Source organism: Aythya fuligula, chromosome 24 (genome assembly GCF_009819795.1).
Source record: "Aythya fuligula isolate bAytFul2 chromosome 24, bAytFul2.pri, whole genome shotgun sequence".
Taxonomy (NCBI): domain Eukaryota; kingdom Metazoa; phylum Chordata; class Aves; order Anseriformes; family Anatidae; genus Aythya; species Aythya fuligula.
The window spans coordinates 2,211,150-2,237,156 of NC_045582.1; the positions used below are offsets into that span (position 1 = coordinate 2,211,150).

The 26,007-nt window shown below is 46.5% G+C and overlaps 1 protein-coding gene across 1 annotated transcript; it reads right to left on the bottom strand.

Moving 5' to 3' along the window:
- Positions 1-1,084: 1,084 nt before the first annotated feature.
- On the bottom strand, positions 1,085-21,489 carry TOP2A (DNA topoisomerase II alpha). The gene is made up of 35 exons (XM_032202805.1): positions 21,452-21,489; positions 20,650-20,796; positions 20,462-20,552; positions 20,063-20,126; positions 19,397-19,542; positions 18,836-18,933; positions 18,295-18,507; positions 17,907-18,080; positions 17,615-17,716; positions 17,017-17,154; positions 16,702-16,840; positions 16,284-16,441; positions 15,773-15,898; positions 15,192-15,302; positions 14,995-15,100; positions 14,221-14,330; positions 13,363-13,455; positions 12,776-12,890; positions 12,349-12,470; positions 11,335-11,483; positions 10,527-10,758; positions 10,270-10,404; positions 9,935-10,135; positions 9,176-9,371; positions 7,758-7,849; positions 7,350-7,496; positions 7,174-7,257; positions 6,843-7,040; positions 5,782-5,887; positions 5,337-5,480; positions 4,746-4,896; positions 4,549-4,610; positions 4,116-4,241; positions 2,825-3,045; positions 1,085-2,518 (listed from the first exon to the last, which is right to left on the bottom strand). The coding sequence occupies exons 1-35, from the start codon at positions 21,482-21,484 to the stop codon at positions 2,372-2,374; spliced, it is 4,677 nt and encodes a 1,558-aa protein (XP_032058696.1). The 5' UTR covers positions 21,485-21,489; the 3' UTR covers positions 1,085-2,371.
- Positions 21,490-26,007: the final 4,518 nt, after the last annotated feature.

The window sequence follows — 26,007 nt, forward strand, 5'->3', positions numbered from 1 at the left end:
AGACAGTCCCAGTGTGCCCGCAGCCGGCCTCAGCTGGAACAGAGCCCACTGGGGGTGCATGGCATGGAGGGGGGGCTGTAAATCCTGCCGTGCTCGTGCTCCCACCCAGAGAGCCTGTTCGGAGGGAGCACAGCCCTCGAGAGCAAAAACCAGCTCCGGAGGGCTGAGCGTTTCCGAAACTTCAGCCTGGGCTCACCTGCAGCAGCGCCGGTGCCTTGCAGAAGCAGAACCTGCGGCACTTGGGCTCTGCTGCTGAGCCACTCGGGCACTACCACGAACTTTTCGCTTGAAAAACCTCAGCTGCAGAGCCGAGGCGGTGGTCGGAGGCTTTGCAAAGCCGCAGCGTCCTGGTGAGGGACTGGCAGGAAGGAGCCTGGGCAGCACCCACCTGAGCCTGCCGCAGGCATCGCCCCCAGTGGGGCGCAGCAGCTGAAGAGGGGAAGGTGTTTTTGTTTTTGGGGGGGAGACCCCCAGCCCCGCTCCCGTAGGGGGCCTGGTTGAAGGGTTTCCATGCAGCAGCACCCAGGGAGCAGGAGCAGGAGCTCCCCGCAGGCACCCCAGGGGAAAGCAGAAGCGGTGCCTGCTGCAATCCGGGTGCGCTGTCACCAGTCACCGCCTGCCCTGCCGCAGCGGTTGGCAGCAGCACGTCACCGTCACCATCCTGCTGGGGACAAGGCCACGCTGCGGCTCCTCAGCACCTCCCTCACCTTGTTTCTGGTCAGAGCCATGCACTGCACGCAGCTCCTGGCTGGGGGTGACAGCACAACTCCAGATTTGCAGATGACACAAGGGTAGGTGCTGATCTGCTCAGGGGCAGGAGAGCAGGGAAGGCTGCACCCCTTCCCCTCTGGCTGTTGAACCACTCAAGAAGGGTTAATGACAAGTGGTGCATCCTGCCCTTAGGGCACAACAACCCCACAAAGTGCTTTTTCCAACCCAAATGATTCTGGGTACCAAAAGCTATGCCCAGAGCCGAGCTCACCCCAAGCCCTCTGCTCCACCAGCACGCCATGCCCCAGGGACGGGGAGAGCTCAGGGCTGGGAGAACAGACAGGAATGGACAACTCCTTTTATTGAACAAAGCTCAAGTAAAAAAAATCTTTTATTACGTAAATAGTTAAAAGGACAGCTTAACAACAAACACAGAAAATATTTACAGGGTCACGAAACAAACACTCAGTGCCATAGAAATGGCTCCATGAGGAAGAAATGACGATGAGCTCTACCCCCCTGAAATACAGAGCCGAGGGGATGAGAAAGATGATTCGTCCCCAGATTCTGCTGAGGAAGACAAGTGCTGGACACCTTCCACACCCAAGGGCAGGGAAGTGACAGAGGGGCTCCACCCGGCAGGGGACTGCACTTGTAGGTGCTCAGGGGAAGCCCCCTGTGCCCTGGAAGGTGGCAGGAGAAGGTTCCCACTGCGGAGCGCCCGTTCTGTACCGCAGCCTGTTGTAGTGCCAAATACAGCAGCAGAGGAGCCCAGGGCAGGGGAACTTGCTGCTTTGCAATGTGTACGTTGGAATAACCAGCCTGCTTGCCTTCATCAAAGACTCCCGGATGACAAAGAGTTGTCTCTCCAGCTGCTGCTGAGCTCCCCTCCTCGCCAACAGCTGGCACCTCAAGAGACACCCGGCTAATGGCACAAGACATTGGCAGGCACCAGCGCCTCTTACCTAAGGATGACCTCTGGGCTGAACTAGCTGAACGCAGGGTTTTTGGCAGCAGGGCAGAAGATAAAACTGCCAACACTGAGCACAGTGTGGAGGCAAGTCTGCACAAACCTCCGTTACCAAATCTGAAGTGAAAAAAAAGCAAAAGCTAAAACTCAACATGGCAGAAGTTGAGCAACAGGGGCTTGCACAGACATAAAAGACTAAGAAAAACACTAGCTTGGAGTTCTATATACCTGCACCTCACAGCTAAGTCTCTGTGTTAGTGAAGTTAAAAGTTTTCATGCTAGTTTTTAAGATATCTAAAGATGATATATAATTAGGATAGAGAATAATCTAGGCAAGCGTAATTGACAGGACTTGAAATATACAAACATCTGCCTTGATATTAAAATGACCACAAAGAGTCAAAAGATTTCACCCGGACCTTCCAGCTAGCTAATGGGTAAAAGGGAAGCACATCAGCACTGGCTGGGCACATCACTGTGAGAAAGGGTGGGTGTTCCTATTTAAACAAGTCTGAATTAAAAAAAAAATAATAAAAAATAGATCTGTATTCACTTGTATTAAACATTTTTAGACAAGCTTAAATTCATTGAAAAAGACTTCCTAGTCTGAGATGTTCTTTGGTGAGAGCTTGTTAAGGGCTCTGCTGAAAGAAACTTCGTAGATCAATAGTATAAAAACTTCGTAAAAATTCAAAAGATGTCGTCATCAGATGACTCCAAGTATTGGACAGGCTTCTTGAGACGTCCTGGCCTGGCACGGGGTGCGGCTTCTGTGGGACTGTCTGCGCGAGCAGTTAGTTCAGCAGTAAAACTGTCACTGTCTTCCTGCTTGGGTTTCTGGAGGGAAAGCATAGTTGAGAAGTGAATCATGAACCTGAGCATAAACAGGTTAACATCCAATTAGCATAAAACACACCTCCGTGTCACAGGTAGGGCTGTTGTTCAGCCTGATGAGATCAAACCAACAATCTGGGACGAGTATTTCTGCCTGACTTCCTTCCCTTTCTTACCCATCTGCCCCCCATCCAGTAATGGAAAGGGGTGTTGCACTGGAGGTTTTACTTCCACCATAATTTTTCTGCCAGAATAACTGACACCAGACTCTTGTACCCCCTTGGCACTAATTTGTGGTAGAATACAAACCTTTGCTGCAACTGATTTGGAAGGCTTCACACCAAAATCTGAATCCGAATCTGAGGAACTCGGCTGCCTTTTGGTAACTTTCCGCCCCTTGGTCGGACCAGGCTTCTTGGCGTCCGGTGCTCTAGCATCCGAATCCAGAGGCTCCTCCTTCACTGCTGTCTTGCTGGATTTTGGCACAGCCTTTTTCTTGGCTAGGATATCCATGATGGACGGCTGGTTATCTGAAACAGAATTCTGCGTTTAAACTTTTGTTTTGCTGCTTCTCTTCTCGTGCACACATCTTCCTTCCTAAGCAAATACGGCTCTGCACTGTGCTGCAAGGTCAGCACGCAGGTCATCTCATTTTGAAGCATCATTTTCTAGAAAGACAGCTATTTACCAAGATTATGAGAAATGAGGTTGTTTATCTCCTTCCTTAGCTCCTCTACATTTAGAGGATCACATTAAAATGTACCCAATGCAATATACAGACCATTTTGGACCTGTAAATTCTGAAGCCTCATGGCTGTGTAGCTGGTCTTATGCCTTCAACACTCTGGCACAGGGAAGGACTGTACCATCTACACTAAGTAGTTATTTGTTGAGTTCTTTCTTATCCTTGTTTTGACATTTTTAACAGCATCTTGAAGCGTGTCTCCAAGCTAAGACGAAGTGAGCAAGCCACTGCTGAATGACAACAGGCTTTCTCTGAAATCGGAAGTGGAAAAAGCAGCTGTGAAGTAAGGCACTGCTTTACTGCTGCGATCAAAACCAGCGAGTAACGGAATATGCAAAACAGCTTTCAAAGTCTGTCAAAGACTCTATGTGTCTAAGTTCACAAAACCTGACTCAAATGCCCTCGACTGAAGTCTGAACCAGCAGTAAACAGACCAAGCTACCCCAAAGAAGCTTTTCTTCTTCCTGGAAAGCGAGCTGCCAGGTAGCTTTTTTCCCTAAAAGACAGAGAATGTTGACGGCAGGGCAAATTCCACTCAGATTATTTCTGCTGAGTATTACGTAGCACTAGAGGAAGCATTTACTTTTCCTGTTCCCAAACTAGAGCTTACTCCTTTCAAGCATGTCCGAGATAAACTATAACACGTCATGTTTGGAAACAAGCTTCTTTAGAAGTGACAACAATTAGGCAGCCTTCACCACAAACCTCAGATCTTCTCTGAAGTTAAAACTCAAGCTATTCAGTCCTCTAAACACTTCGAGATACCACTCAGAGTTGTTTCTCACAGGAATAAGAGCTATCTGAAAAATACCTTTACATGATTACGTAGCTCTGAAAGACTCAACTTCTCCTTACCCTTAGCAGCACTGGCCTTCTTAGCTGCAGCAGGTTTTTTAGGTACAGCCTTACTGTGAGGTATGGAGACAGAAGGACCTGCAGGAGCTTGACTCACATTCTCATCAGCAACATCTTGGACTTTGACTGAATAGAGAAAGAAGAAAGCAAGCCTGAGACAGTTAAATTATCTATTCTGTCTGGCTAAAACATTAGAGCAGAATTACTGTGTGCAACTTTGTAACAACTATTAAAACTGGATTAATCACAAATTCAAGTCAGAACCAGACAAAAAGCCTTGTCCAGTAAAATGGGCTTGCACCCCAGCATCAAAGTTCTTTGCATAACGTGACTAACATCTGCCTTTGTCAGCATTAAGCACTGGTTGGAGCATCCAGGGTACTCTCATAAGGTTTTAGGAAAATCAGCAAGGCTTAGAAGGGTTTGTACTCACCAGGGATATCACCTTTTACTGACTTTTGCTTGGGAGCTTTAGCTGTTTTTTCACTGGTTTCCCTAGAATACAAAACCCCAAGTATTTTTTTAACTTATGATGCACTAAACAGGTGCATTGAAGAAAAAACTATTACTATGTAACATTAACACCACAAGCACAACTAATTGTCAGCAATTACGTGGAGAAATACTCACTTTGGGGCAGCTCGGGGCTTGGGAGCAGGTTTCTCTTTTGAGTTCGTATCTGATTCACTGCTGCCTTCACTGTGCCTCTGAAATTCAGACTCCTCATCTGAGCTGATGAAATTTTCATCCGAGTCCGAAGAGATCATGGGCTTGATTTTGGCTGATGAAATAACACAGATGTATCATTTTACACCGTTGGTAATATTCAGCTTGGTTTCCTTTCCAATATTTTAGATGCAGTTATTAAAAATAGAGATGCAAATAAAAAGAAGTGGATATTGAGACTGACAGTGAGAAGACTCCAAGCTGCAAGTGTGTTCTGAGCACACTTACCAACAGCACGTTTGATTTGCTAAGACAGTTGCATAATTAAAATCAATAACCTGATTTTCTCTACTTGTCCACTTCTGCTTTTCCTTGAAATAATATCATTGTGAAAATCTGCTCAAATAGTAGAAGTACTTTGTTGTTACATGGAGTAAAATAAGCCTTTAAAAATGACTTTTGGCTGAGATGTCAGACTCTGGGAGCTCTCTAAACAGTCTGTTCAATTTTCTCCTCCACAGACTGCTCCTCTTCTGCATTTGTATCTCCACTCACCTGCTGCTTGGCGAACCACTCTCTCTCTTTGAGGAACCACTTCGAAATCATCAGACTCTGAATCAGACCCTGAGTCAGACCAAGGGTTTCTTTTCTTCGTTTTCTTTACTGGCTTAAATGGCAGAGTGGCCTGTCTCTTGGTACCTGAAAAATATCAGGAAGCAGGATGAACCAGCAGACCTTCATATGTGCTTCAGGATCAGTAGCTCAAGCTCAACTTAGAAATATATCAATAAACTCAGAGGATTCTGGCTTAAATGTCAAAGAAAACCAATAATCATGTCACCAGCTTGACTGTTATCCAGAATCACTTTGTTTCTCACCTAGTTTTTCCAAACATACCAGTCCTAGATGTCACTCACCACTTCAGGAAGAGGTCAGATAACCAAACTGACAAACTTTCCCCTCACTTTCCATTGATGGAATAACACAAAAAAGTATTTACCTTGAACAACATTACGCTTCTGCGCTACTCTTTGCTTAAGGCTTGAAGACTCCTTATCCCCTGATGAGTTTCCTTCTGGATTTTCATCTAATTCATTCTTTTCACTCTGAAGATAAAAGCAGATATCAAATAGGTAGTGAGTTAACTCCCACAATTTGAAGAGGTGTAGAGAGCAATGCAGAAAGGGGACAGCTTATTTTAGATGTACAAAAGTTAGCAGTGCAAGAAATCTTGAGTTTGTGAAACGAACTGTGTGTAAAACAGATTACGGCCAAAATCAGACACAAACCCCGGATCAAGTGACTGAAAACACAAAATCCAACACTAACAAAAACAGGAACTTTGTCCCCACACCTGAGTGTGCTTTGGTACCGCCTTTGTGTGCTGACAGCCCACGAGGCTCTAGGGTGTATCGAGGATGCAGATTTTAAACAGGGTGGGTTAAATCAACAAGGCAAATTAATCGGAAAAAAAAGGTTGGATGGAACCATCTGTAGGAAAGGAGCAATGTGTCTGGCTTACAGGTCAAAACAGGTGTGGGGATATTTTCATTTTCTAGGCTGCAAATGGCCGAATGGCATAATTTCAAGTAGCCCTGTAAAAGAATTAAATCTTCATCTCCATGATAACGAGAACAATGGCATGAAGTGGCTGAAAGCATTATGAGAAATGCACAGGCTGTTCTAGAGTAGAGAATTACTAGCTGTATTTCCTGCCTGCTAAAGGATTTATAAAATCCCCAACACACCTAGAACAGCCTTACTTGTATCTGCTTCTTCATTTCTAAGCCACCTCTGCAGCCCATCTGAGAGCAATATATGCTGTTACCAAGAGATCTCCCTTTAAGCCATCTCCTGATGTTAGTGAGTCTGCTCTCCTTTAGACTGAGAAACATCCGTTTACAGCGTGTCCCATATCCTAAAATTCTGTTCCTCTCCCAGAAAGCAGACAATGACTGCTTCGTTAGGACAAGTTCAACCAAAAAGAACTTGTATTTCTTTAGGACTGCCTTCTGTATTGAAGAGGATGTCATAAGAGATCAAGCATTTGGAACTTTTTACCTTTACTTTCTTTTTAGCTCTCTTCTCTGCATCCGCCTTCATTTCTGCAGTTACCCGAGGAACAACCCTTATGCCATGAGCTGATGGCATTACTTCTGGCAGCTGTGCCTTCTTCACTTTTGTTTTCCCTCCTTTTACCTTTAAAGGTTTGCCAGCTATCCCTGCCATCTCATCCTGCATTTGCTTGGCTTCTACTGCCTGCAGAATTGAGCATAAAACAATACAACCATCAGAATACAGAACAAACATACTACTGAAAATAAAAACAAAACATAGCCTTTGCAGGATAACACTGAAGTTGCTGATAAGACTACACTGAACATTGGCATACATCAAGTTCTTCAACGAAGGCAGCAAGGTCTTCTTTCCACAGGTCACAGGGACTCTTGCACTTCAGGTTTTCCAGCTCCTTTTCCTAAAGTGAACCACAGTTGAGAATGAGTCACATAGTTTAATACACCATAAAAATATAATACCATGCTTTTATAAGAAAAGGAAGGAACGTACTTTGTTATCTCTCTGCTTACAGAGCTCATCTTTCTTCTCTTTAGTCAAATACCAGAGGGGCATGTTCAGTAGATAGTTGAAATCTGGTCCGGTAGCTGCAGCTGATTCTTTGTTGCTCTCATCCTCTTCTTCTTCTTCTTCCTCCTCCTGAATGTGAAAAAAAGCATTGGCAACAAATATAGCTACATACAGTGGTAGGACTACTGATTAAATCTCATTGAATCGCAGGTGCTCTATGTGCTTATGGTGCACTAGACTCTTCTAGGACAATTCAGAAATGGATACAGGTGAAGTTATAGCTTCTGAAAGCCTCAGCTGCTACCACAACTCAACCTTCTTCCTATGAATTCTGAGTCTTCTGGACTGTCCCCCATCTCTGATCACTTTAGAGGATGAAAGATGTATTACCTTGTTTTGCAATTCCTTCCAAGCCTTCACCGGATCAGATTCATAGCCTCTTTGGATAAGAACTTGAATCAACTCTTTCTTGGGTTTGTTTTCTATAAACAGACATTTCAGAATTGTCAGTTAGTAACCACTACAAATCACTGGTAGGAAAGCCAGAGGAGCTTTAAAAGTTTTGGATCCTATGGTTGTAACAGCTCAGCCTCTTATAGGGATCTAAAATAGCCTTTCCTCATCAAGAGGTGGGACGTGGTAGAGCCTAAAATAACATCAAAAAAGTTCCTACTTAGCAGGTGATTTGTTAGCTCGGCATTGCTCCTGTACTTGTCAGGAACACCTGCCAGAGCACTTTAAATATTTTCTCCTTCATTTCCATACATGCATTTCCCTAGCCCTTAGTTTTTGAATTTCAAAAAAAACAAAGTGTGATGGTATCAGAATGCTTTTATGATAATAGGCAGGCAGGTGGAGGAAAAAAACCTGATATGACTCCAAGGCTTCGGTAGAGCTTGCACCTCATTAGACATCACCTGGGAAATTTATTCTATAAATGTTCCAGCCAATGGAAATGCTTCAGCTGGAATTTTTTGCTCTTTAATGTATCACAAGCAATCAACCATGAGACACAAACACAAATGAAACCAGCTCTGTCAGCCTTGGAACTGCTTATTACAAAAAGCCAAGAAAATGCATTTCAAGGGAATTATTTTTCCTCCTCAGTCAAGTCAAACAGACACAGACTGTTGGGATCATTGGGCTGCCTTCAGACACAAACCACAAAGCATCTTATGACACTTTGTCTAGCTGCGTCCTCCATAAATGCAAGTGAAATACAGACTGCCTTTTAGACTGAGGTGGAAAAGTTGATTGAAAAGTTTGAATGCTGGAAACAAAGATCTGTTTCTTTTCTAGCTCATGATTCTCAGATGCTGCTAGCTAACGTGTCTTTTCTAACTTTGAAACCCCAATCGACCAAACACGATTCAGAATATTTTGCAGAGGTTCAAAGATAACACAGAAAAGATATGGGCTCTCAAGTATGCATTTGAACAGAACACCCAGACAGACAGACAACCCTTTCTAACCCTACTAGTACTTAACTCTTGTTCCTACCGAGCCAGAAACAGATAGGAGCATTTGCTAAAGTACTAAAAAAAATATTTCTCCTTTCAAAATAGCGTCAAACACACAGTAGGAAAGCTGTATGAGCACCCCACTTTAATTAACATGTACATAAATGCCCTATAGATGAAGGACCTCTGCCAAGCATTTTCCTCTTACATGTTACTGGAACAGAAAGATAAGCTGTGGTGTGTTTTGTGAAGAGCCAGGCTGGGGCTGAGAGGGTGCTGACAGAACTCAAGGGAGCACCTAGCTCTTCTACCAGCTTCCTAAACCAAAGAACCAAGAGCAAAGCATACCAATCACAATTTTTCCATCTATTTTCTCCAGGATGAAACGAGCCTGGTTGCTCAGTTTTGCAGACTCGGCACTTAGCATTCCAATAAGCCATTCTTTTCTCAAACCATAGTATCGGAGCCTCAGTTCAAAGAACTCTTTAAGAATATCCTGGGGAGACTCGTACTTCTTGAGAAAGCCAACGTGGTCAAAAAGAACCTAGATGAAAGAATAAAGGTGTTATGATCATAAAACTGATTTTCAAAGCGACTAAAAATCATCTATAACCCAGATGTGATAGCACAATGGACTTACTAAGCAATTATAAAGCCTTAGTGTCATTTCAGAAATTACTTCAGCTTTTGAACACAGCAGAGACAATTTTAGAATTTTGAATTTCTTAAAAGAAACACATAGTGGGCAAAAGTTACTTGAATCTTAAAGCTATCTGTTGGATAAACACCTTCCACCAAGCTGCAAATACTGTCAAAGTCCAGACGTTCAGTGGCAGCGTCCTTGTCACAACAGAGGTCTCTGTGGACCTAGTGATTTCAGATCACTTTGACTCTTTCAGACAAAACCACGCCATCTTAGCTCAAGAGACAGGCTTGGTAGCGGGCCCTTTAAAGGTATATTTAGAAAGCTGATTTAAAACCAGTAGTAGCAGAAAAATCAAAGCGAATAGGTTACTGAAAGCACGTTCTCATCAGAAGCAGTAAAGGCAGCTGTACATGCTGTCTTTGACCTGAAACGAGAACTCTCTTCAGCAGTCTATTACATACCATGGAGTTGCACGTTAAATTTGTTTGGAGTTTGAAGACTTTATGCAAACCCACTGCTTCGGCTTCAGCTAGTTTTTCTTCACTCATCTTCACTACAAACTTCACCGTTGTGTCTGTGTGATATTCTTTGTAGTCTGTGATTAGAGGGGGTGTCTTCTCAGTCCCATTCAGCATTGGCTCCAGAACTTGTTCTTTATAAGTCTGAGAAAAGAATTCAAGTCAGACCACCCATGTTTTCCTTGGAGATTGAGAGCTCCAAAAAAAACTTACAAATCACCATTTTTTGCTTTACAGGTCAAAATATATATTCCTAAGGCAAATTCAGCATTTATTACCTGCGTCCATGTTCTGACAGGCAGCTCGGTGATCTCAATGGTTGTAGAATCAAGGATAGACACTTCACCACTTATCACATACTGATTAGGTCCCAGCTCATCTATTGTGCCTTTGAAGTTCTTGTAACTAGGAAGCTAAGCAGAAAAGAACATTGGATTCAGCTTTGTGTCCTTGCAAATCCTTAAAAACAGAAGCATCAAATGCTTCAACATGTGCTGAATAAATTAATGAGCAAGACATGGTTGAAATACGTTACCATTGGCAATGGCTCTTCTCCATCCATCAGACGGCGGATATTATTCACAGTTTCCCTGATATCAAAGTTGGGGATCTTGCAGGACCAGCCAGTACCAATCCCTTCTGCCCCATTTATCAGCACCATTGGAATAATAGGGATGTACCACTCTGGCTCCACACGTTGATTGTCATCATATAAGAACTTCAGGACATTGTCATCCATTGGTGGGAACAGCAACCGTGCTAGTGGGCTAGAATGGAGAAGAGAATTCAGCCCAAATTCTTGTTACACAAGAACCACCCTCAGAAATTAGAGGAAACAAATAATTAAGGGTTATTCATATCAACTGACTTATCCATGCAGCCTCAGTGTCTGTTAGGAAACTAGGTTTCTAGAGTAACACTCGATGCACAGATACATCTTAAGCAATCTCAGCAGTGTCTGCTGGTTCCACTGAATATGTTGGGCCCCCAAAGTTTGTACTTTATGTAAGTCAGATGTTGCACTGTACTATAAAATACTATAGCTTACCTCTCCCAACTCAAGTTCATTTCTTATTATCCTACATAAATGTCTCCCTTGTTTTTTGCTCCCATTTCCTTATTCTCTGCTATACCTTTCTCTTCTGTGGGATGGCAACCACACTCACAGATCTAAATCTAGAATCCAAGTCACAAATTTGTTGTCACTCTTTCATATTCAAGTGGTCCAAGTTTCAGAGATTTAAAGGCAAAACATTAATTCATATTTCATTTTAAGCAATGTTAAATGGAGTCCTGTAACATGCTAAAGTTGTTTAAAAGAGCAAGAAAATTTTAATGCTGACCTGAGCATTGTGAAGATGTATCGAGGGCTTGCAGAGTCTTTCCCACCATGCAGCCTTGTGCCAAACTGACCAATGGGCTGCAGCAAGTTGAGGTTGTTACTGCCCACAAAGTTCTGAGCTAAGTTAATAATAGTCATCATCAGTGATGCCTGCAATAAAGGAAGGGTCACAGTTAAAAATTGCAGAATTCTTCCTTGAAAGGACAAAATTAAAGGGAAGATTTACTCCAAGAACAGAACTGATACAGGAGATAAATTTGGCTACTGAATAATAAATGGAATTCTCACTGAAAACACACTTGGTTATTACTATGTAAAATAGCAGCAACTGACAGAAAGAGCAAAGCTCCTGAACAGCTTTTAGTCAATACAGTAACCTCTACTCATATTCCCATGTCTTTTTCAAGAACTCCTGCGTTTCTTCCTGGCCAAGACAAGTGTACCTGCTGCAGCGGACAGTTTCTACTCCTTGTAAAAAGTATTAGGTAACCTTGGAAAAGCCAGCCTTAAAGAGGCTACAGTAATGTGTTTGTCATTTAATTCTACCAACCATTGACTCCCAAGACCATCTAAGTCTGGATAAATACATTCCAATGACCTGCAGCATACTGCTACCTGCCTGGACTTGGAACCTCTGATGAAAGGTTCTATGAGATTCCTAAAGGAAGCTTGTTTTAGTCTTTAACTTCTCCTTACCATGGTAAAGGCTTTATTTAACATCTTCCTAAACCTACTGCAAGTAAAGCAGGTTTTTCTTGTTCCGCTTTCTTGAATGAAACATACTCCCATAAGGTATAGGTAAGATTGGTCAGTCTGCCTATCTCATTAAATTAATAATTGAAGAATTAAAAGCAGACCAACTGATATATGACATACGGACATTTTACTCTGGTGTTTATACTCAAAGATCTAATTCAGCAGTAGAGGCATGTTAACCGTCAAGTGGAACAAGGGCTCTTTTTTGCCTTATTTATTTTTTTTTAAAGCATTTTGCACAATGAGTACACTTTCTTACTTCACCATGATGGTATGAGGACATCTCAGCTACAGAACCAGCCAGCTGAGCAACCTTCACCTCCCGCTTATCGTTTCTTTTGAAACACGTGAACAGAACTTTCCTCTGACCTGGCTTCAAACCTGTACAGAAAAAGACCTTGTGTTTAGAACAGACATTTCGCTTTGCTTCCACTCTATAGAAACTAATAATTACTAATAGACCTAAACATTCTGCACAAGAGTTAATTTTTTGAGACAACATACTACAGAATGGACAAGATATTTAATCCAAAAGATTAAAAAACTTGAGCAGCAGGAACTTGAGTTTAGAACACCAACCCAGAAAACTCAGCGAGTTACCCTGATTCTGATAATATGACAAAAAACATCATTCGTTAAACTGGGGGAAATATACTATACAGAACCACTACCTTGAAATTACTTACCATCAACCAGTGATGGGATTGATCTTTCATTATCCGAGTTTGAGAACAGGACTAACTCCTTGTTGATGAAGTCGTTGTATGTCAAGTAATTAGTATCTTTCCCATACAGGTATTCCTAAGGAAAACAGATGCAAGACTGCCTTAATTTTAACAAGGTCTAACATGTTTCTTAGCTCATACTTGGCTAGTTTCATTAAAATGGAAGCTCCTTGTACAACTAGCTAAACACAGCTCAAGTGATGACATTCTCAGCATGAAAAAATAAAACATTGCTTTCCATTAAGCAGGCTTGTTTTACTGAGAAAGTCTTTGTACAGTCCTGCTCAAGTCATCATTTCCTCATAGATAAAGTAATTTGAAAAATTAAAAAAAAATGAAACAAGTTGTTGGACCACTGACCCAGGCTATACTAATGAGATGCAGAAAAAGAAGCTGATCTGCAAGATCCTGAAGCAGTATAACTAACTGTCCCATAACCCAGTGACTGACTCAAAGCTGTGTACAGCTCTAGCATGTTGTAATGAAACCGAGAACAGCCCCAGGGAGAGAAAGGAAATCAAATTCCTTTGTATGCGTAAACCTTTTACCTCTGGCAGGCCATGGAGCTTCCGTTGTCTTCTATCCTCCATGAAATTAGTCAGCCACTCCTTTCGCTCTTCTACTTTCTTCTTACTAAAGGCCTACATGTAGCAAAACGAAAAAAAAAAAAGCTCAGTTTTAGGACATTCTCTGGTGTACCCTATTGGAACACTTAGGAAAAGGAAAGTATACAGTAAGAGTTTAACCAGGAGAAAGAACATGGTAAACAGGCTGACTTTGTAGCCTAAAAATGCAATACCAGATTCTTGAAGTTAACTGTATTAAGAATATCATTTCCACTGGTCTGAGACACAGTAGCTAAGCTTAGCTTTATGAAGTTTTAACAAAATAATAGAAAACTAAAAGTAGTTTTCCCTATTAATATTTTTGAGGGAAAAAAAGCTTAGTTTTTGGCATCGTCTAATAGCTCAGAATGCTTAAGAGTCAATGTCTACTGAAGGTGAAGGAGCTCACAAAAGCAAGGACTGTTTTAATCCACCAGTGAACCATTTTACAAGAAAAAAATCTCAGGGAAAAAGGGAAGGTCTAGCTTGGAGAAAACTGCAGCAGAACATGCAGAAAGATGTTAAAGGAATACTCATTATTGTGTCTGAAAATGTCAATTGGTTTGTAGTGATTAGTTTGTTCTGAGCTATATTTAAAAACCATCATTGAAAGAGTGCTCTTGGCCTGAGGTCTGTGGACAGGCTTGCTTCTACAGGTTAGACTAAAGCTGTAGCCTTGGTAACAAAGAGATCATCCCCAGCCCAAAGCCCTCTGAGAGCATTTTAAGAGAAAACACACAGCACTTTAAGCAGAAGAATACCAAAGGTAGTAAGTCAACAATTAAATCAAGTGTAAGTTACCAGGGTGATCGCAGCATCATCTTCAGGACCAGAATATTTGAAGCCAATTCGATGTTTAGCCATATCGGCAAAGTATTCCTTAGCTTCCTTTGACGTGCTGGTACCCAAACCTGCAGAGTCAATACTAGTTAATCCTACTAATTTCTTGCTTATATTAAGTTGCAGTTCAAAGAAAGGCATTGCTACATCTAATTCTTGTGATGAGCCATATAAATACAGCATGAAGGTAGTCGTACTTAAAATTGAAATTACTTTAAACGGGATGTAAGGTAACACAAAGCATAAGAATTAAAGACAATCGAGCAGTTTTATGTTGCACTTTTAGAGACTGTCTGGATCTTCTGATGTCTGAAATTAATAACTACAAATTGGAAATGATTTCTCATTACCCAGCCATTGTTCTGCAGTTGGCAACTTGCTTATCAGTATAGAGTAGTTCTGGAGTAAGCACTTAGCTTACAGCGTTATCAGTACACAAGGACTGTGCTGGGGAAAACAAAAAACGTCAAAGCTAAGCATGCTCACCTAAAAGGATGCAGGGAACACATATCTACAATAGTGTAGTTGCACTATGATTTTGAGATTTCATCCATCTAGAGGTTACGACTTGCTTACTTTTAGATCCTAGACCACATCCATTTGTAAATCAGAATAGTTTAGGAGGGAAGAACCCTTTGGAGATTACCTAGTCCAAACCCTTCCTGCAAAAGCAGGGCTAACTAAATCGAATCATGTCAGTTCATTTGACTTCACCACATGATGTTTTCTACAAACCTTTGTAGTACTTGATTTTCCAGGAATTGTAGTTCTGTGTACTGTTTTTCCATTCCTCAAACTCCGGAATGCTGTAGAATGCAATTTCTTCTTTGTTTTTAGAGGCCTATAATGAATTTATATAGGTTAACTGTGGAATGCGAGGCAGATGTAGACCAATGAATTCCTACTCACCTTACTATCTAGTCAACCCTTACCTTTATGATGGGAGTAATAAATTCCTCCAAGAAGTTGTGTCTTAGAAGAGAAGGCCAGTTGTGATGGATGAAGTTAATCAGCAAACCTTTGATATGAGATCCATCTTGATCCTGTTTTGTTTTTTAAAAAAAGTCACTTTAATCAAGGACACGATAGAAATGTCAGTTGTTAGACTAATAGAAGATGATCTTATAGGTAAAGTTAGTTAACCCTATTAACTTTCACTTTCAAAGATGTGACCATGCACTGTTTAACTACTCAGTTAGGATAAAGTTAAAAAAAAAAAAGCACAATTGCACAATTGTTGTGAAAAAGTGTATCAAGGACTTGTCAAGGACCTTGTATTAGCAGACTGGAAAGACAATATTTAGCAATTTGGTGATGCTACTCTACCTCTACTTTATCTGTTCTGTATCTTATAACACATTATGACCCACTGAAACAAAGAACAATAAAGAGGGATGAATGTGGAGAATTAGGTACAACAGTGGCAGTGGGAGAAAGGTAGCATTTTCTTCTTTCCTCTATATTTTAGTGCTTTTTCTTCCCCCCCAATATTTTGAATTTTAGTGAACCTAACCTGATCTGTCATAATCATAATCTTTCCATAGCGAAGAGTCTTTAAAGATTCTTGATCTTCATAGTTCTTTTTATACTGTAAACCCACAATCTTGATGATGTTGTTGATTTCAGCATTTTCCATAATCTGGAAGAGATCACACAGAATAAAACCTTTTCTTTCAGACAAACTACAGCTCAAAAAAGTAAGATTATCCAGCACCTATACTTCTGACTGTGCTCTGCCTTTCCAGCTTTTTTCCTATTTAGAAAGTTTTATTATTTCTAAACTGAAATCTTAATGCTTAAATTTTTCTAGATCATTCTAAACATTTCCTAGACCACAAAACAAATACTCAATATTCCTGCTTAATCAGCAAGGCAGGCTGAAGGTGAGACTAGACTCATACTTTTAATAGACTACCTGCTACAAATGAGTGTTCCAGGTGTTCAGCTGTAGTGACTCAGTTAAAACACACTGCATTACACGAAGCATAGCACATCTTCCAGCACATAAAGATTTTCCCACTAACCTGCTTATGAGAAGCTTCTCTGACGTTGAGTATTTTCCCACGAAGGGGAAATACTCCATATTTGTCTCTACCAACCACTCCTAGACCAGAGACAGCCAGCGTTTTGGCTGAGTCTCCTTCAGTCAGAATGAGTGTACAATCTATAGAATTCTTGCTGCCTGGAAAAAAAAAAAAATCAAGTCAATTTTCCAATTAAGAAATGAAATCAAGGCTTGTATGCCCACAAATTGCATGAGAATATACATCTTCTAAAACATACAGGTTTTGTTGCACTGCATGTATGACTGACCACAAAATGAGGGTAAACTATAATTAGAGATTTTCTCATTGTCTTTACGAGACAGTTGTTTCATTTGTCTAACTAACAAACGTTAACTGTTTCTGAGTGAACTGGCTACAAAGGATATAAAACACTTACCAGCATCATTGGCATCATCCAGCTTAGGAACGCCCTTAATCTTCGTGTGTTTCACAGCTGAACATTTCTTATTCAGCTGGGTCTGAGCTTTAAATTTTACCCAGTTTAGGATACTTTCAACAATGCCACAGCCAACTGCCTGCAATACCAAAAAAAAAAAAAAAAAAAAAAAATCAACTGTGGGAAAAACTTTAACCACGTCAGAATTTAAGTTACGTACTTTAATTCATGCCATAACTTTATAGCTATTTGCCACATTAAACAGAAGATGCAGTTTTACGGGCACCTGGATTATCTGTGTATACCAATACTTACACCCTTGATAAATTTCTCACTCAGTTTACATGTTGAGCCAAAGCTCTTTGCCTGCAGAGTCATGTTCTCCTTAGTCTGAGAGTCAAAGGTTGGGTTTTCAATCAAGGCATTCACAAATATCCACATGTGGTTCTTCACCTGTAGTTAAATAAGACAAGCAGTACAAATGACACAGGTTCATCTCCCTGTAACAGCAGCGTCGTCTGACATTCGCCTGTCAGAATCATGCAGTGAGGAGAACAAATTCAATTATCCCTGTGTTTTTGAATTTTCCTAGATGTCTTTTGACACAATTTAGGACAGATAATGGACATTCACAAGCAACGCTATATGATTTGGGATGTCATCTAACAGATACCAAGTTTTAGTGTATTCACACTGACTTAACAGGATTCTGATTACAAAATACTTCAGCTCAACAGAGAATATCATTAGTTGGCTTGAACTGGACTATATAAGGCTTCTGTAATCTGTAGTTAGCTATATATCATCTTTACAATGGAAATGTATATTAGCAATGTAGTAACACATTAATCTAACCACAATGTGCAACAACACTAGGGTTTTGCTTTCCACTGGGAAAATTCCAACACTGTACCTGAAATGGCTTCACTCCAACTCCGTTTTTGTTCTTCTTTTTCACAACTTCAATGAGTTTATTCACAATCTGGTCAGCTACATAATCAACATGCCTGCCACCCTAAGGGAAAATGGGACCTTGAAGTGATTCCACTGGAAACAATACATGCATGTTTATTTAAAACATTAAGCGTGGTCTTCGCACATTAAGCAATTAAGTGTTTTTCACTAACAAATGTACATTTGAAAACAGCTAAGAATACCAGTGATGAAGAATATGACATTAACTTGACTAAATAAGCAAGAGTTACCTTTGTGGTGGCAATACTGTTGACAAAGCTGACTTGCTGGAAGCCTTTTTCACTTAAAGTCAAACACACTTCCCACCGAGAATTTACTTCCTCATGGATAACCTTAAGTGCATTACCCGTTTCATCTACTTTGTCCTTCAGATAGAGGTCCACATAACTGCGGAATCCTTTGACCTGCATACAGATGAAAGCAGAGAACTCATTTGTAACAGCTCCTATAAGTACTTACTGCTACTATTTCACGTCCTCCTGAAAAGCAGGCAGAAAAATCACTCATGCAAGTTTTCACTTCACTGTGTGTAATGGTGTAAATTGCTTCAGCAAAATCTCACTCTTTCAAAGGCATGAGAAATACAGACATTACGGTTTCACTTAGATGCTCACTTACAGGCAGCCTCTTTCCATTTAGGAAAACTTTGACATCCTTTGTGGATCCAGCAATATCATACGCTCTTCGGGACATTAGCGCTACAATGTCTTTATCAAGAATCGTCATTTTGAATTTTGACAGATCAGGTTGGAAAGTGACACACGTGTAATCTTCTCCATCAAAATACTTCAGTTTCATTTCACCAGCCTTTCCCATGTTGTCTGTCCAGGTCTGAGGAAAAGAAGGTTTTATGAGTTGAAGGTCTAACAAACATAAGTAGCTAGCTTCATTTTTACAAGCAGCAAACTGAAAGAAGAATTTTAGATTCTTTCAAATAATAATAATAAAACCAATGCTGGTTAAAGATTAGATTCTGATTGTGCGCAATCTTTTCATTATCTGTTTGAAGTATAATTGCTGGTGGAGTAGCTATGGGCCAAATTTATTCTTCTTGTGGTGCACTGAATGTAAACACCATCTAGATTTTTGGAATAAAAGCTCAAGAGACTTATCTGGAAAAACTCGGGTATAACCGTACTGAACTGAGAAGCGTCCATACCTGCTTGAATAACTTTTTGTATTCGCGACATGCAGTTTCCACAGTAAATTTTGTGCTAAATATGTTGCACAGTTTGGCTCCATAACCATTTCGCCCACCTGGAATTAGGAAGAAAACAGGCTCGTGTTGTTCCCTTTGTTCAAAACCATCTGGAAGAACTCCAGACTAACAAGAGCTGAGTTACTTCAGCACAAGCAGACTTCCCATGAACATCATCATCATCCTACAAACCCAGTATGTGACTATAAACCTGCATTTAATTGGGATTAAAGGGAATTTTCCTTGTTGTCCATGTTTGTGCCCTTATTACTGTAAAATATAGGAAGGAGACTTCTCTCTGATGGTCTCGTCTATTTTCATGTTGCATCAGGACCTGCCCCCATTTTCATTTTATTTTCTTAGGGAAAGCAGCAAGAGACCAGTTAGTTGTACCTTTACTGAAAAGGAGAAGTCTTGAAACCCAGTAGCTCCCCTGCTCACTCACACTGGTACTTCAGTTCACAAACTGGAATCAATCAGGCTGCTCAAAAATATTAACATATACCGTGGACTCTTCCCTACCTGTGACTTTCTTTTCATCATCATCGTAGTTACTGGATGTTAGTAGCTGTCCAAAGATGAGAGCAGGCACATAGACCTTTTCCACTTTGTGTTCAACAACTGGAATGCCTTTGCCATTGTTCCATACACTGATTGTGTTATTCTCTCTGGAGGGATGGAAAAGTGTGTTTTTAAGGCTGCAGATGGCTGAGCTATGAAATAAGTATCACACAAAGTCTCTAGGGAAAGGCCACCATTTCAACAAGAACAAATTTCTATTCAGCAAGTGCAGAAGCAGCCAGCAGAGGGAGGACAAGTCAACAACAACAAAAAAATCCTCCAGTCTCAGGTCTACAGATACCATCTACGAATTGGATCACCACACAAAAATTGTGTGGTGATTCTCAATGACAGAGTAAGAACATCGAGAAAGGGAAAGTGACCACAACAGAAAAAACAACACAACGAAAAGCAGTCACTTCACAACTCAGCACTCTGTAACAGACCAAGAAAACAAAGAAAAAGGCTTTTACAACAGGTAAATTACATTTGATGATCTAACTTGAACAGGTCCTTAACATAGAGCTCTCTAATACAAACATCAACTTATCAGAAAAGTATCTGAATGAGAAAAATAAAACACAGCTGAGTTGGGAAGGCACTGAAAAAAAACAAAGCAGAACTTACGGATCAATGGTAACTTTAATGCACGACATGTTTTTATCCCTCTGCTTGTTGTCCGCAGCATTGACTAGAAGAGAAAGACAAATTTTATTATATTCAACTAGCAATCAAGACAAAATACGAAGTATTTTCAGTAGAATGAATAAAAAAAATGGAATGCAACTATTTTGTAAGTTAAATAGAAGAGTACTACAAGTGCTATGGAAAGGAGAATTTGGGACTGAATTAAATGGGTTTAGAATAACGAATGCCATCATCCCACAAACAGCTTGTGTTAGTCGGTCAACAGTGCAACTAGATAAGAGCACACTTGACGAGTTCTCAAGTTTAACTCTGTTTCCTCCTGGAGGTTCAGAAACACCCTGAGAGTCAAGCAGCAATACAAGAACAGAGTCATCTTACCCAGAATCTCATCAAAGATTTTGTACAAGCCAGGCACAAAGGTCACATCTCTGCAGTTCAGGCCCACGTCCTCATCAAAAACCCACATTTGCTGAAAAAAAAAAAGACAAGAAACGTTTATCCCCCTCTGGTTTAGCTCCGTGCTGCGGGTTTGGAGGGCGCAGAGGGTGGTCCTGGCCCCACCGTACCTGGGTCACGGTCTCCACGGAGCCAATGTAGGTGTCGGGCCGGAGCAGGATGTGCTCCAGCTGCGTTTTCTTCTGGTAGATGCGCTCCACCGAGAGCCGCTTCTTGGCGCCATCGCCCTTGGGCAGCCGGGGGTTCTCATCTGTGGGCTGAGGGGGGAGAAAGGTGGTGAGGGGGGAGCAGGAGGGGAAGTTTGGGGGGCCTTGAGCTGGGGGGACATGACAGAAAGAAGGGCTCTGAGCCAGAGGGGGAATTTGGGGGGGGATCCGAGGCAGGGGGAGCCCTGATGGGAGGGGATTTGGGGGTGGGGGGGGCTCCAAGCCTGGGGGGAATTTGGGGAGCCCGGATGGGAGGGGAGTTTGGGGGGGGGGGCTTTTAACAAGAGGGGAGTTTGGGGAGGCTGAGTCGGGGACACCTGACAGGAGGAGAGTTTGGGGGGGGGCCTGATGTGAGGAGAATGTGTGTGTGGGGGTGCTCCGAGCCTTGGGGGGGGGACGGAATTTGGGGAGGGGATGGGACTGACAGGACGAGAGCTTGAGGGGGAATTTGGGGGTCTCCGAATGGCGGCGGGGGGGAGGGGATTTTGGGGAGAGGGCCCTGAGGGCAATGGGAGCTTGGGGGGAGGGGGGGGGCTGCGAGCCGGGGGGGGCCCTAACAGGAGGGGGGAGGCCCAGAGGAACCGGGGGGGGCGGCTGTGAGGGGCCGGGGACACCCTGAGGGGACCCGGGGACACCCTGAGGGACCCGGGGGGGATGAGGGGGGCCGGGGGGGGCTCTGAGGGAGGCCGGGGGGGCGCCCACGCACCCGGAGCGGCGCCGGGGACTCCGCGAGCTCCATGGCGGCGGCAGCACTGAGGGGAACCAACGGCCCCGCGCGGTTCAAACCCGCGCCCAGCCCGCCACAACGCTCCGCCAATCGCCGCGCGCCGTCCCCCGCTCTCCGCCAATGGGAGAGGGAGGGCGGGGACACAAGGAGTGCCCGCCTCCCGCCTGGCCGCCAGTCACAAGGCGTGCCGCGTTTTCAAATGTAGCCAATCGAAGGGGAGAAAGGGTTTGATGGGCAGGGAGGTTGGCCAGTGGGAGGGGGAGGAGGGAGGGTGCTGAGCGGCTGGATCCGTGCGCGGATGGGTTCTGCGCATGCTCAGTCGTCGTTGTTGGGGGGGGTGATGGGGGGGGCCCAGTGGGCGGGGGCTGGGGGCACTGGGAACCAGTGGGAAGGGACTGGGGGAACTGGGAGACAGTGGATGGGAACTGGGGGGCCTGGGAATGGAGTCTTGGGGTAACTGGGAGCCAGGGAGCGGGGTCTGGGATAACTGGGGGGGGCTGGGAATGGGGGCTGGGGTAACTGGGAACCAGTAAGCAGGGTCTGTGAGTAAATGGGACCCAGTGAGTGGGAACTGGGAACCAGTGGGCAGGAACTGGGGGCAACTGGGACCCAGTGGAACCCAGTGGGCAGGGCCTGGGGGAGGGTCTGGGACCCAGTGAGCAGGGCGGGGGGCCAGGCTGGGGCTGAAGCCCCCCTTCCAACCCCCATTTTGTCGGGACAGCCTGCCGGGTGGCCCTGGTGGTGACAGTCGATGGCAGGCTGGTGGCTGCGGAAGCAGAGCCGTGGGCTGTGACTTCATGGTCCTTGTGGTGTCACCCCCCCCAGTCCCCACACTGCACCCCCCCAGTCCCTGCAGTGTCCCCATGTCCCCACACTGCTCCCCCCAGTCCCCACATTGCTCCCCCCAGTCCCTGCAGTGTCCCCATGTCCCCACACTGCTCCCCCCGTCCCCAGCCCCTCACCGCTGTCCCATTAATAACCCCCCATCCCCAGTAACGGCAAGCTGGGCGTTGTCCAAAACACCAACTTTTCCACATCTTTATTTCTGGGGAAGATGCAGCATTAGCATTGCTCGAGGTAACAGAGGTGGCAGGGCACAGCCTGGAGACCAACCATGGCCTGGGACAGGGATGTTGACGTCCTCCCAGTGCTCCCAGTGCCTGGGACGGGGACGGCGCCATCCTCCCAGTGCTCGCACAGCCCCGACGCTGCGGTTCTCTCCAGGGGCAGTGCCCCCATGGCGTGCCCGTCACCACATGTGGCGGTAGGGGAAGGCCACCTCCACGCACAGCACCACCAGCTCCTCGGAGCAGTTGTGCCTCTGCCCCGCCAGCAACTTGCCCTCGCCCAGCGGGGCCGCCAAACCCTCCCCGGGGCCGGAGCTTCTCCATCCTTGGCAGTCCCGCCTGCGGGCTTGGCTACCCCGGGCCGTGGATCCGTGCCATGCCAGTTTTCGGGGCCTGTGGAGTGATGGGGGGGGGGGACACGGATGGGAGCCGTCCGTGGTTTGTGGTGTGGGGGCGTGGGGTTGGGGGTGTCCTTGTGGCGCCCACCCCCGCCGCCGGACTCACCAGAGGGCATCGGTCAGGACGTTGCGGCCGTTGAAGCTGTAGATGGGGCCCCGTGGGGTCCCCTCAAAAAGGGAGCTCCAGGACCTGGCCAGCAGCTGGCCCTGAGGACACAGTTGGTGGCACTCAGCTTGGGGGGGGGACATGGGTTTTGGGGGGGAACCCTCTTGGCTGCCTGAAGCCCCCCGTCCCCACCTCACGTCGGTGACAAATTGTTTTTGGCTCCTCTCAGCTTCCCCAAAACCCACGTGCGGTGGCAGTGGGACTGTCCGTGAGACCCCCCCCACCCCGGGACCCTCCCCAGAATCCTGCCTCCCACCTCTTTGAACACATTTTTCCCCCTTTTGAGTGAAAACTCCACGAACCCATGCCCCCCCCTCCACCCAGGGGGATGCCCCGACCGATGTCCCCTGCACCGCCGCAGGGTTTTGGGGTGGTGGGGGGGAGCGCCCCATGATGGGGACGGGGACACTTGCCTTCAGGTTGACCACGGGGAGGGCCCTGTCCGTCCTCTTGACGATGGAGGCCAGGTCCTGCGTGGGGGCCGAGAGGAAAGCCCGAAAAGTGCCGTAGAGCCCAGCCTCCTGCGACTGCCGGTAGCACTGCAGGTCGGCGCCGCGGATGCCGCTCATGTCCCCGGAGAGGGGCACGTTCAGGGCCACCAGGCGGAGCTGGGGACATGGGGAGGGGGTGGCAGAGAGATGGGGACACAATGGGGATGGGGGCTCCGGGGGCACGGCCCGCGGTCCCATTACCCCTGGCAGCCAGGGGTAACGGGACCGCAGCCCCCAGGTCTCCTCTCCCCGTCCCAGGAGGGTGCAGACCCATGGATATGGGGGGTCCCCAGGCACTGCTGTCACCCCACTCCCCATGGCCGAGCAGCCCCCCCGTGGGGCTGTGCTTACAGAAGGCATCCTGGGGGCGACGGTTGTGGGCAGGATCCTGGGCGGCCCCACTCCCTCCTCCTTCGGGACCTGCGATAATAGGACTTGGGGCAGCTTGGGGGGCACCGACCCCGGTGCCAGGGGTGCAGCCCCCTCCCCATCCAGCCCGGTGCCCACCCCGGGGCTGCCTGTGCCATCCCCGTTCCCCCCGTCACCATCAGTGCTTACCAGTGAGTCTGTCTGGGCTCCCACAGGGGGCTCCGTGTTGGGACCCCGCGTCTGTACCCCCTTCACCTCCTGGATTAAGAAGGAGGGGACAGTCCCAGGGGGTTTGTGTCCCCCCCCCCCCCATGGCATGCCAAGAAGGGCTCCAGCCCTGATACTCACCTGGTACTGCGGTGTGGAGGCAGAGGGGTCGTCACCGGCAAAGAGCGACTCCGAGTCCTCCAGCTGCTCCATGAGAGGGACAGATTATGGGGGAACCACCTCGCCCCTTCCCCAGGAGCCAAATCCAGCCCGGAGCTGCCTGCCAGGGCTGGAACCTGCCCCCCTCCCTGCCCACCCCCTCGTGTGCACCCTACCAGGAGCCTGCTCCAGCCCCTGGGGGTGCGCAGGAAGGCGCTGCTCCCTTCTCGCACGTAGACCAGGCTCCCCTCGGGGACGGCGCTGCCCGACTTCAGCATCAGCTCCTTGGACCTGAAGACCCACGTCTGGCGCTGCGAAGGGACCGAGAGGTTCGAGGCCGAGATGCCACCCCCGGGGCCACCCCGACCCCGTGGGCACAGCCCGGCACGCACCCGGAGGTCAGCACGGGGGTCCGGCGGCTCCGTCCGAGAGGCGTCAGCATCTGGAGAAGCCGGGGAGGATTTGGGGTCACAAAGCACCCCGGCACCACGGGGACACGGTGTCGGTGGGGTCGGGGATGCCGGGACACCCCCGCAGCCCTGGGTGTGCCATGTGGGGAGTGCACCCAGGTAGGGACACGAGGTGTTCCCAAAAGTGTTCCCAAAGGGGCTGGAGCGCACCCGAAACACCCCAAAAAGTCCCTTACCTGCTGCCCAGGCTGCATCAGCCGCTGCCTGCGGGTGCAAACGGGGACATTACTGCTGCCTGGGGACACTGGGGCACGGCACGGCGGTGACAGTGCCCCGGGAGGGGACGGGGACAGCGATGCCACGCTTACCGGCTCCTTGCAGGGCGGCTGGGCGCGGATGGGGTACACCCTCTGGAAGCAAAGAAAAGGCTGAGGTGCAGGGGGCCCCCCGGCTCCGGGCACCCCCACGGCCGCATGCGCTGCCCCTGCTGCGCCTTACGTTGAGGTAGAGGAGACCTGGGGCTCCTGGGGGGCCGGGCGGGCCGGGGGGACCGGGGTTCCCAGGGGGACCTCGAGGACCCTGCGGTGACGAGCAGTGCGGAGATGGGGCTGGGGTGTTTCGGGGCTGCCTTTTGGGGGGCAGCTGCAAGACACCCCCGTCGCGCAGACGCAGGCTCTCACGTGGGGGATGATCGCTCCGTAAACCTCCGTCTCCTCTTTGCTGGGCTGTAAAAAAAGAGAGAGAAGATCGAGGCCGGTCTCCACCTGCCCCCTCTCCGTCCCAGCCCTGAGCCCCGTGGGGCAGCCGGGGTGGTGTGGGTCGTGCCGATACCTGGGCTCAGCCCCCCCGTGGCCGGGCGGGGGTCCCCGCGCCCCGTAAGCCCCCCAGGACTCACCGTTTGGTACCCGCTGATGGGCACCCAGGAGCTGGACTGGCTGCCGGTGCCGGGGAAGGGGAGGTGGCCCGGTTTGCACCCGTGTTCCCCGTAGCAGCACCCCTGGGTGGGCAGAGAGAGGGGCAGGGTTAGAGCCTGCAAGGGGGGCAGGGGGTGTGCACTGGTGTGTGCTGGTGTGTACTGGTGTGCACTGGTGTGTGCTGTGCATCTGGATGTGACACGGGGCGGTGTGATTCGCTGCCCCCCCATATCCCAGCCCGGTTTGGGGGCTCTGACCGGTCCCTCTGGCCACATGTGGGGCAGTGCACGGGTTTTGCTCTTGGGGCATGAAGGAACCCCCCCTGCAGCTCCCCTTTTTCAGCCCCCCTGTACA